The 17666-nt window shown below is 42.3% G+C and overlaps 1 protein-coding gene across 3 annotated transcripts in view; it reads right to left on the bottom strand.

Moving 5' to 3' along the window:
- LOC138755112 (sperm-associated antigen 1-like) overlaps positions 1-17666 on the bottom strand; it is a 115078-nt gene that overhangs the window by 57579 nt on the left and 39833 nt on the right. For all 3 annotated transcript variants that reach the window (XM_069920425.1, XM_069920424.1, XM_069920426.1), the window contains 3 exons: positions 14788-14918; positions 6651-6757; positions 5942-6083 (listed from right to left, as the gene is read on the bottom strand). In XM_069920425.1, the coding sequence (XP_069776526.1) occupies positions 5942-6083; positions 6651-6757; positions 14788-14918 (380 nt within the window). The remainder of the gene's footprint in view (positions 1-5941; positions 6084-6650; positions 6758-14787; positions 14919-17666) is intronic.

Genomic DNA, 17666 nt, shown 5'->3' with positions numbered 1-17666 from the left:
CGGTGTGGACTAGAAGGGACGAGGTGGCCTGTTTCCATGCTGTAATTATTATATGGTTATATGGTAACAGGCCATTTCGGCCCACAAATCTGTACCACCCAACTTACACCCCATTAACCTACACCCCCCAGTATGTTTTTGAAGGATGGGAGGAAACCAGAGCCCCCCAGAGAAAACCCATGCAGACACGGACAGAACGTACAAACTCCTTATGGGCAGTGCAGGATTTGAACCCTGGTGCGCTATTCCAACCATGCCGCCCTCTTTAAATTTAGACATGCAGGGTGATAACAGGCTATTTCGGCTTACAAATACCTACACCCACACCCCCAATTAACCTACACCCTCAGCTGGTCCCACTGCCTTATGTGGGTTCACCTTGGATAGGATTCTTATCACCTTGGCCACGGCTATGCAAGGGGCCTGTTCATCAGGAGGACACAGAGCTTTATTTGGCATCATTCTGTTCTTTTCATCATACCATGCATAGAAGGTGTTCAGTCTGTCTGGAAAGGAGGTGTCATTGTACTTAATTAGCAATAGTGATCTGCAATAGTCCTGATCCCTTACCATATCTCTGAATGTCAATGCTCCGAATGTTCCTGCTATTAATTCTATATGTCATACCAGATTTTGACCTCTGAAAGTGCATTACCTCACCTATCTGCAATCTTTTACTTATCCAACCAACTGTCTGGCTGATCTACATCCCACTGTATCCTGAGGCAGCTTCCTTGCTATAGACATCTCCATCAATTTTTGTGTCCCATGCAATTTTTACTAATCATTAAATCTATATTGTCACTCAAGGCATTTATATTTATTACAAACAACAAAAGTCAATCACAGCAGTACTCCACATTACAGATTTCCAGTCAGAAAAGCTCCCAGCCACCATACCCTGGCCTCCTGTCACTAAGCCAATTTTGGATCCAGTTTATCAACAGGCCTCAGATCCCTTGTACCTTAACCTCTGGACTAGCTTATCATACAGGACCTTGTCAGTAACCTTAGTGAAGTCAATGTAAACCATGTTGGGTTTATGAAACATGACCTTCCTTGCACAAAACTACAGTATATTGAATCCTCTAATCCAGGGGTGTCAAACTCAAATTCACGGAGGGCCAAAATTAAAAACTTGGACTAAGTCGAGGGCCGAACTAAATATTTATTGAAAATTTTCAACAACATCTGCATGTTTTCTCTTCTTTCAACATATGTAATGTTAAACTTTACGATATAACTTTAGGAGGATAATGTTACAGGTCAGGAGTAGGTAGCTCAAGTTCACCCTTTGCTTGACCTGAGGGAAACCTATTTGGTCCCTGTGGAGATGTAGTCAACATTCACAGGCTATGTCCATTTTGGCCTGCATCAGGACTCAGTATTTCCTGCTCACTCCTCAGGCTCTAGGCCTCTATTCACCCTCGACCCACCATCCCTCTACCTGACCAGTCCTTTACCCAACCTCTACTCACCCCTCACTCCACTCGCTCTGCCTCTACCCACCCCATCCTATACATGCCCCTCTATTGCCTCTCCCCTCAACCTGTTCCACCCTCTACCCGTCTCTCACCCTCTAATCACCCCTCCCCTACTTGCCCTGCCCCTTCCCTTTTACCTCTTCCCTATCCACCTCTCCTTCTACTCATCCCTCCCTCTAACTGCCCCTCGTACCACCATAACTTCCCCTGCCCATTACTCCTCACCTACACCCTCTGCCCACCCCTGCTTACCCACCCACTCAGGCCCAGCGCGCTGCCGCTCAGCCTTTGCGGACAGCCACCATCTCTCTCTTCACGTGCAGGGCCGAACCAGCCGTCCCTGGGGTCCGCGCGGGTGCAAGTGCTGAAGGCCGTGGCGACTGGGAGAAGTGCGCTCGCGCTGTGGATGGGCCGTCCGGTGCCAGTCGCACGCGGCTCGCGCTGCCCGGGGGCCGTGCGCAGCCTGCCACGTTCGTCACGCTGACAGGAAATCACAGGCGCTTGCCCATCCGCTGCACCGCTCGACAGGTGGGAGAAGGGACTGGTTGTGCGGGGAGCCTTCCAACTGGCTTGCCGTCTGATGACATCGACAGACTTCTCGTGTTACAATTTCTTGTGTTACAATGGGGAAGGATGTGCAATGAAGGGGGAGGATGGTGGGGGTGACATTACCAAAAAACAGCATCGGCTCTCGCTGCAGGGCGGGCCACCTCTAATACATTTTTGAAATGATCTTGCAGGCACGAGCTTCCATACTTTTCCCAACCACTCTATTTGCTCCAAGGGACAACATTAAACAGCATCAGTTCTCTGATAGCACATCCATGGGTAATAAAGATGAAAAAAATCACTCCTCCCTTACTTCTGTTAGAATCATGAGTTAGATCCCTTGGAATCTTATCCCCACCAATGTTCTTAGCACTTCCACCTTCCTGATAAGCCTTTGTTCCAGAATCATAGTACACCTATCCTTAACTTTCCTCCTGAAAACTGATGAAAAATAGACATTTCGGACCTTGTTCATATTCCCCTGGCTTCTTTCAGGGCCATGATTAAATGTTGGAATACTCATGTTAAGATTGAATTCCTAATTTATAGATCAAAGTTGAAAGGCTCTACAGAGCCAAAGCTAAATGTTATATTCACAGCGTATGATCTGTAAAATTAGCAAGCTGTGATATAGGTTCATAAAGGAAAAGCCGTATGGAGATCATCCATAGAGAATATAGATCTTAAGTTGGGAGCATGGCCTTTTGGCCCCACTTTTCTATGCCAACCATATTTTTTACAAAGCTGTTTCCAGTTGTCTGCATTTGTCCCACATCGTTCTGAACCTTTTCTGTTTAGGTAAATTTTCTTTTAATGTTGCCACTTTACAAGCTTCAACCATTTCCTCTGAAAACTCATTCTACAAAGAATTAAATAGATGCATTTTCAAAAATATTTCATTGTCTATAATAGGGGTACCCAACCTGGGATACATGTACCCCCAGTGGCACATTTGCACTTTTCAGGGGGTACATTGGGTCTGAGAGAATAACCACTACTGTAAAATACATGGTGTTGTAATCTGCAGTCAGATTGCACAATGTCATGTTTTTTTTATCCTTAATTTTTAGAGATTTAGGAATTTTTACTATCTTCTTCAGCATGATGCTGAAACAAGCCATGAAAGACCTCAACAATGAAGACGCTGTTTACATCTGGTACCGCACGGATGGCAGTCTCTTCAATCTGAGGAGCCTGCAAGCTCACACCAAGACACAAGAGCAACTTGTCTGTGAACTACTCTTTGCAGACGATGCCGCTTTAGTTGCCCATTCAGAGCCAGCTCTCCAGCGCATGACGTCCTGTTTTGCAGAAACTGCCAAAATGTTTGGCCTGGAAGTCAGCCTGAAGAAAACTGAGGTCCTCCATCAGCCAGCTCCCCACCATGACTACCAGCCCCCCCAACATCTCCATTGGGCACACAGAACACAAAACGGTCAACTAGTTTACCTACCTCGGCTGCACCATTTCATCTGATGCAATGATCGACAAAGAGATAGACAACAACTCGCCAAGGCAAATAGTGCCTTTGAAAGACTACACAAAAGAGTCTGGAAAAACAACACCTGAAGAAATACACAAAGATCAACGTGTACAGAGCTGTTGTCATACCCACGCTCCTGTTCGGCTCCGAATCCTGGGACCTCTACCGGCATCACCTACGGCTCCTAGAATGCTTTCATCAGCGCTGTCTCCGCTCTATCCTCAACATTCATTGGAATGACTTCATCACCAACATCGAAGTATTCGAGCTGGCAGAGTCCGCAAGCATTGAATCCATGCTGCTGAAGACCCAACTGCGCTGGGTGGGTCACATCTCCAGAATGGAGGACCATCGCCTTCCCAAAATCGTGTTATATGGCGAGCTCTCCACTGGCCACCGAGACAGAGGTGCACCAAAGAAGAGGTACAAGGACTGCTTAAAGAAATCTCTTGGTGCCTGCCACATTGACCACCATCACTGGGCTGAACTCGCCTCCAACCGTGCATCTTGGCACCTCACAGTACGGTGGACAGCAACCTCCTTTGAAGAAGACCGCAGAGCCCACCTCACTGACAAAAGACAAAGGAGGAAAAACCCAACACCCAACCCCAACCAACCAATTTTCCCTTGCAACCGCTGCAACCATGCCTGCCTGTCCCGCATCGGACTTGTCAGTCACCAACGAGCCTGCAGCAGACGTGGACATACCCCTCCATAAATCTTCGTCCGCGAAGCCAAGCCAAAGAAAGAAAGAAGAATTTTTAGGGGTGCACGGGAACCTATAAAAATGCCCAAGGGGTCAGAGGAACAAAAAGGTTGGGAACCCCTGGTCTATTATTTACTTTCATTTACCAGGTAGTTGAAAGAAGCCTCTCTCTTGGTTATGTTTTCCTTAATTAATCAGGTCTAATAGGGTACAATATGAACTGAGAAGTTCCTGCGATATGCTTTTAGTAGTAACAGTGCCACCATCTGGAGGTGAATTAAACAGAATAGGATATTTAATTGGATCACGCACTGTTTGAGGAGATATAAAAGTTAACATTTCAGTTCAACAATCTTTCTTCAAGATGTATCATCATTCTTATCAAATTTTAACTCCTGTTAACCCATTAATGTTTTCTCTTACAACAATCCTCTCCCAGCCCCATTATACACCCTACTTAAACTAACTGCTGAAAATCTGTTCCCTCCCTTCCTGTCAATGAACTCACTTCTAAATCGCTACCAACTTCCTGTCACTCCCACCCCTCCTCATTTCCTCTTCACTCAGATATCCAGATGCCTTGACACTTCTTTTTCTTATTCCTTTTATGTTCCTTGAATTTTTTTTTTGCTATGGCTTTTATGACTGTACATCAACTTGGAAAAATCTTCTATTACTTCAAATAAAAACACAGAAATGCTGGAGGAACTCCATATGCGGTAAAGATATATAACCAACGTTTTGACCCTGAGCCCTTCTTCAACTTAGGCCTGAAATGTTGGTTATATATCTTTATTTCCTATGGATGCTGCATGACCAGTCAAGCTCCTCCAGCATCTGTGTTTTTACAACAAACTCCAACATCTGCAGACTTTTGTGTTTCACTCCTCTTACTGTGTGTGTGTGTGTGTGTGTGTGTGTGTGTGTGTGTGTGTGTAGAAAATGGTGAAGAGAGGAGAGACTGTACAATATGGGAGATCGCTTCGCTGAGCCCCTTCTCTTTCTGCATCAATGATAGGGATTTCCCAGTTGCCATCCATTTCAATTCTGCAGCCCGCTCCCTTGCTGACATGTCTGTTCTCTACATCAGAGAGATTGGACGCAGACTAGGACATCGCTTTGCTAAACACCTTCACTCTCTTCGCATCAATGACAAGGACCTCCCAGTGGCCAACCATTTCAATTCTGCGCCCAACTTCCGCGCTGTCATCTCCGTCCATGGCCTCATGCACTGCCAAACCAAAGCCATCTGTAAACTGGAGGAGCAATACCTAATATTCCTTCTGGGCATCTTGCAATTAGATAGTATGAACACTGACTTCTCCAGTTACTGCTAGTCCTCTCCTCATTCTCCCTCTCTTCCCTATCCCTCTGCTTTCTTTTTTCCAGTTCTCTACCTCCTTCCCTCTCCATTCAGAGTCATCCACCTCCCCCTTTTTGCTGATGTGCCTTTCCTCCCTTTTCCACCCATTACCTCCTGCCTGTGGGCTTGTGCTCCTCCCCCTGCCCTTTCCTGCCACCATTTTGTTCTGGCACCTGCCTACATTTTGCTCATTCCATGATGAAGGGCTCAAATCTGAAACGTTCGTTACGTATCTTTATCTTCGGAATATAAAGTACGCTGTTGGACCTGCTAAGTTTCTCTAGCATTGTTTTTTTATTAGGAAAATGGTGAACATCAACGAGACTAAGTTTAGATAAATATAATGGCATTCTCACCTTTATTTCTATCTACATATTTTCTTTCACCTTCATCATCAGAGTCCTCCACCTCTTTAATAACCATCTTTTTCCCTTTTTTCTCTGTTTTCACACAAGGTTGCAAGTTTTTCAGCTTCTGTTCAAGTTCCTGAAGCAAATTCTGGAAGTGAATATATGGAAGGATAGTTAATCACATTGAATTAAACTTTTATTTTAGGAGATGATAAAAGAATCAGATGCTGAAAATCACATATTTTACTTAAACTAATAGTTTACATTACCTAGTCAAACAAAGAAATGCATGTATATTGGTCCACAAAGTAAAAAGAATCTTATTCAGATTAAAGAAGGCATAATATAAATACTGCATTCTCCTATTTGTCAAAGTTGCCATACAGTTAAATCTAGGCAGTGTTCTCCATTGATCATTTAACCGCCACCCCCCCCACCATTGGAATCTGTGTATCATTAAGTATTAGTAAATCCACAAAAGCTGTTGCCAGAAAATGGGAGAGAACATTTTTTGCACTTCTACTTACAAAACAATGTTTTAAAATACTGATGATACCAAATCCAATGTAACGAAGAGAAATTAAGTTTAATTTTTTTTAACCACATAAATTTGATTTGAATTTATGCATAATTTCTTTAAACATGCTATCTTATTTATTGTCAAGTATGGTTAAGTTCCAATCCTGTTTCAAAACAAAGATTTCCTTGTTCTCACCTTTGCTAAGGAGTTGTCTGGTTCTGCTTGCAATACTTTCTTTAAGTCATCTGATGCTGCTTGATGGTTGCCCAAGTGTTTATAAACAGTGGCACGACGCAGATATGCTGTAAATACAAAAGCAAGAGCAATGTAACATACAATATCCAAAAGGACTATTGAAAACACAATTAAATTGTTCAGATGATCATTTAATCATCCACATCATGTTTGCTTTACATTAATCCTTTGGACTCCTTGTTCCTGTTTTTAGGGACTACCAACAAGCGCTATACTCAGAGTCCTGGTTTTCAGGGATGACCAACAAGCACATATACTCTGTGTCCCCATTTTTCTGGGACTAGTTTTATACCCATCCACCACCTGGTCTGTATTGGTGTTCATACTGTAGTTTACCCATGGACCCAGTCTGGAGTATATGCTATGAAAGATTAAAAATGGCCAGAGTTCAAAGGATTAAGAAAGATAGCTTATCAACAATTAAGCCTTCTTTGCTCTTGGGACTAAATCCATGAACCTTTTACCAAATAGAATCATGGGAAGACAGTACTGCCCAGAAAGACACCTCTTCTTCTTCAGGGCAACCAGGTACAGGCAAGTTGAATTTTTGTTAATTTGAATAATTGTTAAAAATGCAAACATTCCCAAAGCTATCAACATGTGAAATAAATCCTTCACATTTAGTTTATTGCACTGATGAATAACAAGAGTTTTTTGTTGAAATAAAGATACTTCACTTTCTGGTTACATTATGCTGTGGATGATGAGTTCCTTTGGTCTTCTAGATTTTCAGAGGTGAAATCAGTATCATGATGTTCATGTGGCAGATGCCATGTATGTTCTGCCTTAAATATATCATCATTCTATCATCAGTGCTGGGTCGGCATCCAGAGGGTCTGCAGAACTAAAGATTTACCCTCAGAACAAAGGTAGGCAGTTCACCACTACTTTGTAAGGACAAACATACAAGCTGATCTTGTCAGAAGTGTTAGAATACTCACCTTCCTAGCTGCTTTCTGGAAAAGGGAGAGAAGGCAGTGTGTGCTTTTTCATTAATAGTGGGTGGTGCCTTAGAGCAAATCTCGATTAAATGCAGACCCTTCTATCTACCCCGAGAGTTCTCAATTCTCGCCAGAATTTAGATTCCTCCCAATACTGATTACAAGCAGGCACTTGCAGACCTGCATGATGTGGTCGGTAAACAAGAGATGCCCCAGCCTGATGCACTACAAATCTCAATTGGCGACTTTCATCAAGCCTATGTCAAGAAAACCCTGCCTAACTACCACCAGCATGTAATCTGCTGTACCATAAGTACCAGCACACTTGATCACTTCTGCACCAAGATAAGGAAGGCCTACCATTCTTTCCCAAGAAGACACTTTGGCAAGTCTGATCACTGGCTGTGCTCCTTCTGCCTTCATACAGACAGAGCCTAAAAAGAGAAGCTTCAGAGGTCAAGACAGCCTACACGAAGCCCTGAAACACCTGGACAGCAAAGATGGATACATTAGGATGCTCTTTATTGACTATAGTTCGGCATTTAACACCATCAACCCCTCAAAACTGATCGGCAAACTCCAAGACCTGCGAGTTAACACCCCAATTTGTAATTGGATCATGGATTTCCTCACCTCCAGACCACAATCAGTGAAGATTGGTAGAACTTAACCTCCACAATCTCCATCAATACAAGAGCAATATATAGGTGTATTGTTAGACCCCTGCTCTACTTATTTTACACCTATGGTTGTGGGGCTCAGTACGACAATAACACCATCTACAAATTTGCTGACGATACCACGGTAGTGGGTTTATAAAGGAAGGGGATGAGTCAGCCCACAGGATGAAGATTAAAAATTTGGTGGAATGATGCACCAACAACAACCTTACACTCAATGTCACCAAAACCAAGGAGCTTGATTTCAGGAAAGGAAAGCTAGAGGTACACAATCCATGATCATTGGGATTAGAGGTGGAGAGGGTGAGCAAATTTATGTTCTTGGGAGTCATTATCTCAGAGGATCTTTCCTGGACATAACACAACAATGGCATCATGAAGAAAACACGTCAGTGCCTCAAATTCCTCAGGAGTTTGTGGTGGTTTTGTATGACATCAGAAACCCTGGCAAATTTCTACAGAGGCGTGGTGGAAAGTGTGCAGGAATGGAAACAACAATACCCATAAGCGTAAACCCCTCCAAAAGGTAGTGGACATAGCCCTCCCCACTACTGAGTACATCTACAGGGACCATTGTTATCGGAGAGCAGCAGCAATCATCAAAGACCCTCACCACCCAGCACTTGCTCTGTTCTCGCTGCTGCCATCAGGAAAGTGATATAGATGCCACAAGATTCGTATCACCGGTTTCACGGACTGCTGCTACCCCTCCACCATCAGACTGCTCAACAACAAACTCAATCAGAGATTCATTTAAGGACCCCTACTTATGCACTTTATTGATTTTCTTTTTGTTCTCTCTGTATTGCACAGTTTGTTTACATTTGTTATCTGTCTACAGTTAACCATATTTCTTAGTTTGTTTACATGTTTTACACTATGTATTTTTTTTTGCACTACCTATAAGTGATAATTTTGCTGTGCCCGCAGGAAAAAGGAATCTCAGGTTAATGTGATGTCATGCATGTACTCTGACAATAAATCTGAAATCTAATATTTTATGAAAATTATTTTTAAAATATCAGCTTATTAGGGATTTATGTGGACATTCTCAATTACAATTACAATGTTATATGCAGAAGTTCAATATCAATGGCAAATTCAATATTTGGCTGCTATTTACATGGACTAAATCAAATATTTAATGCATTTTTACCAAAGTATGAAGAAGTTATGTTGGGCACTACTGTTGAATTACAAGTCTTAAATCAATTTAACCCTAAAGACACTGCCTATTGCTTCTCTTCTATATGCAATCCCATTAAATAGCCTCTCAATTAATTTTCTTTATCTAGTTTGAACAGACGATCGAAGGTTGGCAAACAACCTAATAATACAAGATTAATTCTGTTTCAAACTTCCCTCACAGTCCTGTTGGGCAACAAGTGTCCTGATTTCTCCATGTTATTATAATTTATGTATAACCACAAGTTGTATTTAACCCAATTTAACATGGAACATCTTTTACAATGCAAAAGGGAGTATGCTGAACCATCATGAATGACAAGGACATAGATGGAGTTGAAAGCACTGTTTGATTCATCGTGGTATTATCTTAAAGATAGCCACCATCACACCGAAAGTATTGATTGGAACAGCTCTTTGTCCATTCTATCATGTGGAGTTAGCCCAGAGACTAGTGAATGTTAGGTGCTGTGTCCAGAGTGTGCAAAGAAGAGCAAAAACTGAAAGGAAAAGCTACAAGATGGGCCCTAATTTCCCATTTTTTCCATCCATCTCACTCAGGCATGCGAGAGAGGTTTAAAAAAAAGAGGAAAAGAGCAGAGCACTTGTGGAAGGCATAGAGCGAGGGTGGGGGGTGTCAAGGGGGTGCAACACCCTTGCAAGGGGGGAATTAGGAATCAGCACCCCACATTTGGAAATTTTCTGAAAATGTACACAAAATTACCAATTTCAAGCCATTAAAAATTGTCATTTTAAATAAAATCTTTTTTTTTTACAGTGAACACAGTATATCAGACAGACACTACCATCTGTACCCAGACTCCAAGCCCCTTCCACATCACCAGGCAGTACCTGTTTGACCTATGCTCAAAGCAGAGTGCCTGGTTCTCCTGACCCCAAGCAGTACTTACCCATAACTAGCACCTGGCATGCCAAGCAGTGCCCTTGCCCAACTTGCATCCAATTCCCAAGTAGTAACTATCACCCGGCACCCAATCCCCAGGCAGCACCCCTGCCTAATCTGTCCTCAATCACCAGGCAAAGCCCTGCCCAATCTGCACCCAATCCCCAGGCAGAGCCCCTGCCCAATCTGTCCTCAATCACAAAGCAGAGCCCCTGCCCAATCTGTCCTCAATCACAAGGCAGAGCCCCTGCCCAACCTGTCCTCAATCACCAGGCAGAGCCCTGCCCAATCCATAATCATGATTTTGCAATGATGTTCATCTATTACTAGGGATTTTTCTTCAGCTGGCCATAAAAGCAATTAGTCGTTCCCAATCGTTTCTTCACACGTGGTTTTCGAGATATGGATAAAAACACAAGGGAGCGTTGCTGGCATAAACAGCATGGCCTTGCAACACGTCAGCCATGCTTTGCAACCGAGGGGGATGCCGCTATACTGCCGGAAACCTGGCAGTCAGCAGAGACACATTGTAGCACTGCACAGAAGAAGCAGAGGGAGTCAGAGCAAGCCACGAGGGCACTGATAAATCATGGAGATGGATTTTAAAAACACAGAACTGGATTTTTAAAAAAACATGGAAATCCACAGAATCGTGAAAAATTTACATGCCCGCTTATCTTCTCCAATCCCACCATTTTAATTTTGTTACCATCTTTTGAGCAGGGTCATTTAGAGATTCGGTGGAGTTGCAGGATTAAGCAGACCTTTGTAGGCTGCCCTATCCCATGATTTTAGTAATCTCCCTGCACACTATCAATAAAGTAATTGGAAACTACAGCAAAGAGTTGGAATCCAGAAGGCTGTGTTAGCTGCCTGATGCCATGTTTATATCTTCTCTGGGCTGGAGGGGCGCTCACAGTGGAAGGGGAAGATTTCAGTAGACATAGGCAAGACAAAGAAAGAGATTTTGTATGGTCTTGACAAAGGACAAATTAAAATGCACTGCTCAAAAGCCAATGTGGTAGAACTGGATTTTGGTTCAAGTGGTATAAAAATGGCAGTAGAGCATAATGGACAACGCAGGATGTAAACATTTTCAAGATAGCTAGAAAGAAAGTGCAGGAAATTTGAAAAAGGTGGAGATGTGGCTCAGTTAATTAATGAAGGTCTCAGTAATATTGGCAGGGATCAGGAAACTAAGATGTTGGAGCCATTAATAAATTCCTTGGGGCAGCAGAGTACAGACCCTCAAACTTAATCATCTGGAGGGTCAAAATATAAAAGAACGATAGGAGCTTGTTCGAGAAGTTTTTATTCCACTCAGAGTGAAAGTCAGATGAGCAAAGACAACCTGAATGAAGTAATTATTGGATTATTTTCAGAATAGTTTCTTACAACATCATATATACAGACAATCAGAGAATTTTCTCTATTAGATCTGGTAGTGTGCAAAGAGCTATGATTAATTAATGATCTCTTCATGAAGGTACTTGAGGAAAAACAATCACCATATGAATGAATTTTACATTCAGTATAAGGAGGAAAGAACAGGTACAAGACAAATATTTTAAACTTGTATAAGGTAAACAATGAAGACATCAAAACAGAGCTATTTTAAGTGAACTGACAAATTAGGTTAAGGGATCAGTTATGTCAACATGCAGTGGCAGACATTTAATGGAATCCTTCAGAAAACACATAATACATTTCCACAAGAATAAAAGATTCTAAGTTCAATGTCAAGTAAAAAGGTTAGACTGTGTCAAATTTAAAAACTGCAAATAATTGAACAAAACAAGTTGTAGGTCAGAAGATTAGATAAGATGTTAAAAACAACAGCAGACACTAAACAGAAAGAAAAATTAGATTACAAGATAAAGCTAGCAAGAAGTTTATTTAAAAAATTGAAAGCAAGAATTTCTGTAGATAAATCATAAAAAGTTAACCAAAGTGAGCAATGGCCCTATATTTTAAAAGTGCATTTAGGAAATTAAGAATGGATAAGTGAAGATGACAGATGAATTAGACAGGTGATTTACATTCAGAGAATACAAATAACATCCCAGAATTTGTAAAACAGGAATTGGAAGAGAAAAATGACAATCACCAGAGAGTGGTACTGTGCAAATTGATGGAGTTGAGCTCTGATAAACAACATCTTTAGAATATTTATTTGGTTTTAATTTTCCAATTTTGGGGAAAAGCAAATGTAATTCTTGCATTCAGTTAAAGGCAGAAGGCAAATAATGAGAAACCAAATAGTTCACTAAATATTTCTAAAAATCTATTATTAAAGATCTTATGGCAGATAAAAGTTAAAGTATATCATGTATGTTACATTTTTAATGGATTATTACATGACAATAAAAGGAACCGTGAAATGGGTACTTCGACAAATTTAAGGTGATCAGGCAAAGTCAACAAGGTTTTGTGAAAGGGAAATAAGTGGATGGACTTCATTCAGGTTTTCAGAAAGCATATCCATAAACAGCATCAAAGGTTATTTCAGAAAACGAATTCTTATAGTGTAGGTGGTAACATGTTGTTTTGGATAAACGATTGCCTAGCTACCAGCAGCACAAACAAGTCCTTTTCAAGTTGGTAAAATATAATGATTGGTTGTGCCATAAGGATTAGAGCCTCATCTTTTCCAAACTTGTACTTAGATGAAGGTTAACACAAACAAAAGTAGGAATATAGGATGTAAAGTGGGCATGAGATGACTCCAAAGAGATAGATAGGTACATAAATGGAGTACATAGTGTGAAAATGTGAAATTGTTCACTTTGTCAAGTAAAATATTTTATAGAGTGACTGATTGAAATTATAACAAGATTCTGGAATTATGCTGAATGAGCTAATCTTGTCCACAATAGCAGAACCAGTGGCTCTCCTCATAAACTTCAAGGGAGGCAAATTCAAAACCGCAGAAATACTATTTCAGTGAATGAGGAAGAGACTAATCTCTGAAGACTGAGGAAGTGATTGATTTTTTAAAATTTATTCAAATGTCTTTCTGAAAAATAACATTTCGGGGGATAGTATAACAGAAATATAGTACAAGATTCATCGTGAGTGTGGCTGCAAAAAACATGGCTGAAAACCTGTGATTTGTTGATTACAATTAAAAAAATAACGACAAGTGAACTACGGTTTTTTTTTTGCACACCTCTGAACAAAAGCAAACCAATAAACTTGAAAAGTTTAACTGGAAATAATTTGTCTGCATGTTTAAAGGTCCAATAGAAAGTGATATGAATTTTTAATTTCTAACAACCAAATGATGCAATTTAAAATTCTCATCATGTTCAAATCCCTCTATGGCCACACCACTCCAGATTAATGTAAAATCTTTCGGATCTCTGTGGTGCTACAGGTATATCCTTCTACAAACTTCTGATTCTCAATCATTGGCATATAGTTTGGTTACATTCAATGCTAACTTAACACACTAAAACTATATAATTTTCAGTGAGCTTCTGCAAGGGAAGAGAGCTGCAGAGCCCAGGAAGAGGAGTACAGAGCAGAGGAACAGTTGTGAGGAGTTAGGTGAGTTTAACTGCTTTTTCTCCTCACTGATCCAATCACTTTCAAGCAATGTGGATTGAGACCCAAAACTGATGCTGACCTGAATCAGTATCCAAGCGGGGGACAATTAATCCGTGGAACTCAGGTTCAGTAAAAGGAGTCGAGTCTGGGTTTCTGCCCCAACTAAGGTTGAGTAGTCCTTTGTTGCATTCCATTTTTAAAAAATCTTTGTAAATTTAAAATTTAAATATACAGCACGGTAACAGGGTCTTCTGGACCACGAGCCCATGCATCCCTAATACCTGAGTTAATTTACTACTCCCATACGTTTTGAAGGGTGGGAGGAAACCGGAGCACCCAGAGGAAACCCACGTAGACATAGGAAGAATGGATAAACACCTTACAGACAGCGTGAGATTCAAACGTTCCACGTTAGGGCTGTAATAGCATTTTCTCTCAATGTGAAATCAAACACTCACTTGGCTTAGTCAGCTGTTTCTCTAGCTAATGCAAAAAGAGCTCTTCTTTGTCCAAATTCCTTTAAAAAGATGATTTTAATAAAAGAGGCACATTTGATTGGGATTGACAGAAACCAAAAAGGACAGGTTAAAGAAATAGGTAATTTAATATCTTGTACTTCAGGTTACAAGGAAGCCTCAGATAGAATGAGTGTTTACATTCAACATTTCACATGGACAAGTTAGGCCAAAGGGCCCATAGCTGGTTGATTGAGGACATGGGGCAGATGGTAAGTGCAGAATTTGGAGCATGTGACTGACGAGTCTCTTTTTCTTTCCACAGATGCAGTCTGATGATCTTTATGTTGTTTTTTTGCTCACCTTTTAAATTGCCAGGATCTAATTCCAAAACTTTTTCAACATCTTTTAGAGCCTTCTGCCATTCCTGAAGCTTAATTTCCGTTTGAGCTCGATTATTAAATGCAGAGACATTTGGCATCACTGATATACTTCTAGAATGAGATGAGGGGTAGAAAAAAAATACAATAATAAATTAGTACACATATACTAAAGAAGGAAAAAGGCCCCTCTAATTTAGAGACCATGTGTCATCAGCAAACTTTTAATATTGGAATTGTGCCTGGCCACACAGTCATGGGTGTACGATGAGTAGAGTAGTGGGCTAAGCACATATCCTTAGGGTGCACCTGTGCTGATAATCAGTGGAGACGTTGTTTCCGATTCGTACTGACTGTTGCTTTCCGACTAGAAAGTCAAGAATCCAGTTGCAGAAGGGGGTACAGAGCCCTAGATTTTGTAGCTTCTTGACCAGCACTGAGGGAACAATGATATTGAAGGCCGAGCTGTAGTTAATAAAGAGCAGCCGTATGTATGAATTGCTGTTTTCCAGGTGATCCAGAGCTGAATGGAGAGCCAACAATATTTCATCTGCCGCGGAGTGATTGTGTCAAAAGGTGAATTGCAGCAGGTCCAGATCTTTGCTTAGGTACGTGTTAATCCTGGCCATTACCAACCTCTCAAAGCATTTAATCACAGTAGGAGACAGGGCTACTGGGCAGTAGTCGTTGAGTCAGCTCACACTACTCTTCTTGGGTACCAGGATTATTGATGGGAACCTTAGACTGCAGCAATGAGAGGTTAAATATGTCTGTGAACACTCGGGCAGATTTTCAATACCCTGCCAGTTATGCTGTCAGGGTCTGATGCCTTGTAAGGGTTCATCCCTTGAATGATGTTCTGTTGTCGCCCTCAGACACAAATATCTCAGCCTTTTCAGGGATTTGAGTAAGCACTGTGTAGCGTAGATAAAAGCTCTCACACTACTGGAGGGAGAACAAACACTTTTATTAGCTTTCAACAATGGGTAGGGTTCACAAGTAAGCTTCAGAGGGGTTCTGGGTTTAGGTGGGAAACCAGGGTTATATATGGGTAAAAGGGAGTGGAGCCAGAGGCGGGGTCAGTCCTCAATATAGCACTCTCCCAGTTCATGGCATTCACCCCTTCCTGAAGAATTATGGATCTGTGGATGAAGAGAACATGGGATCAGAAGCCTGTAGAAGATCTGGAGATCCTGGTGGAGCCCTTTAGCACTGGGGGGGGGGGGGTTCGGGATCCTTGTCCCCCTGTGATGGAGGAGTAGTGGGTTGGGCTCCGGCTCAATGATGGAGGGTATTCACTCTCATCCTGAACTTGATCCCCTGAGGCCCTGAGTGGGGGTGGAGAGAAAGAGCTCAGTAGCTTGTGGGGCACCTGAGGCAACAGACCCTCTGTTCCTGCGGGTGCCTGGTCCCTGATAGAGACAGTATCCTCCTTACCATCTGGGTACTTCATGTAGGCGTACGTGGGATTGGCATGAAGCAGTTTCACCCTCTCCACCAGGGGATTGGTCTTGCTTCTCCTCACGTGCTTCTTAAGAAGGACTGGACCAGGACAAGTGAGCCATGCTGGGAGTGTAGTTCCCGATGCTGACCTTCTGTTGAACGTGAACAGTAGCTTGTGAGGAGTAGCATTAATCGCTGTACAGAGGAGCGAGCAAATGGAGAGGAGTGCGATGGGGAGGACATCCTGCCAGCGAGAGCCTGAAAGGCCTTTTTCCAAGTTTTATAGCCTTCCAGATCGTGCCATTCTCTTTTTTAACCTGCCTGTTCCCCCGGGGGTTGTAGTTGGTAGTCCTGCTGGATGTAATGCCCCTCACCAGCAGGTACTGATGCAGCTCATCGTTCATGAAGGATGAGTCCCGGTCACTATGAATACAGCCAGGATACCCGAACAGGGTGAAAATGGGAGTCCAGGGCCTTCATAACTGACAAGGTGGACGTGTCTGAGCACAGAATGGCAAACAGGAAGCGTCCGTACTCTCTTTTTTTCGATTTCTTCACATTTGCAGTCATTTTTATTCTCTACTTTTCAGACACCTTTAAAAACTAATTTTAACCACTTTTACAACTTTTAAATTTGGGTATTAATTAGTTCAACTGAGGAGAGGCGGAACTGCACATCTTCTTTCTACGCCATCTCGCCACGCCCCCTGTTGACGTACTCATCGATGACCGAGAGAAAGAAGATGTTACCATTCATGGAGGGGAGAAGTCCCTTAAAATCGACCATGAGCCATTCGAAGGGCCTAGTTGACTTATCAGCTGCGCTTTTGCGGGGCGATAAAAATGTGGCTTGCACTCAGCACAGACCTAGCATGACCTGATCATCTCCCTGACATCTTCTACCGAGTTGGGCAAGTTGCGGGACTTGACAAAATGAGCCACACGGGTGACCACTAGATGGCAGAGCTCATTATGTATGGTCCACAGTTGGCCGGTCGGTGTGTACAGAGACACAGCATCCCCTGAACAAGGTATCTGGTGGATCATTAAGGGCTCCTGGCCGATAGGCAATGTCATAAATGTAGGTGAAGAGCTCCATCCTCCACTTTGCAATTTTGTCATTCTTGATTTTTCCCCTCTTGACGTTGCTGAACATGAATGCGACAGAGCGCTGGTCAGTGAGGAGTGTAAATTTTCTACCAGCCAGGTAGTGCCTCCAGTGCCTTACGGCTTCTATAATGGCCTGAGCCTCCTTTCCCACTGACTGGTTCCAGAGCTCGTGGCCTTGTAACATCCATGAAAAAAAAAGGCAACCGGCCTCCCCGTCTGATTGAGGGTAAAGGCCAGGGCTATGTCCAAAGTGTCACTTTCCACTTGGAAAAGTACATTCTCATCCACCGTGCACATGGTGGCTTTTGC

This window comes from Narcine bancroftii, chromosome 2 (assembly GCF_036971445.1).
Source record: "Narcine bancroftii isolate sNarBan1 chromosome 2, sNarBan1.hap1, whole genome shotgun sequence".
Lineage (NCBI taxonomy): Eukaryota > Metazoa > Chordata > Chondrichthyes > Torpediniformes > Narcinidae > Narcine > Narcine bancroftii.
This window is presented reverse-complemented; position numbering and strand designations above follow the sequence as displayed.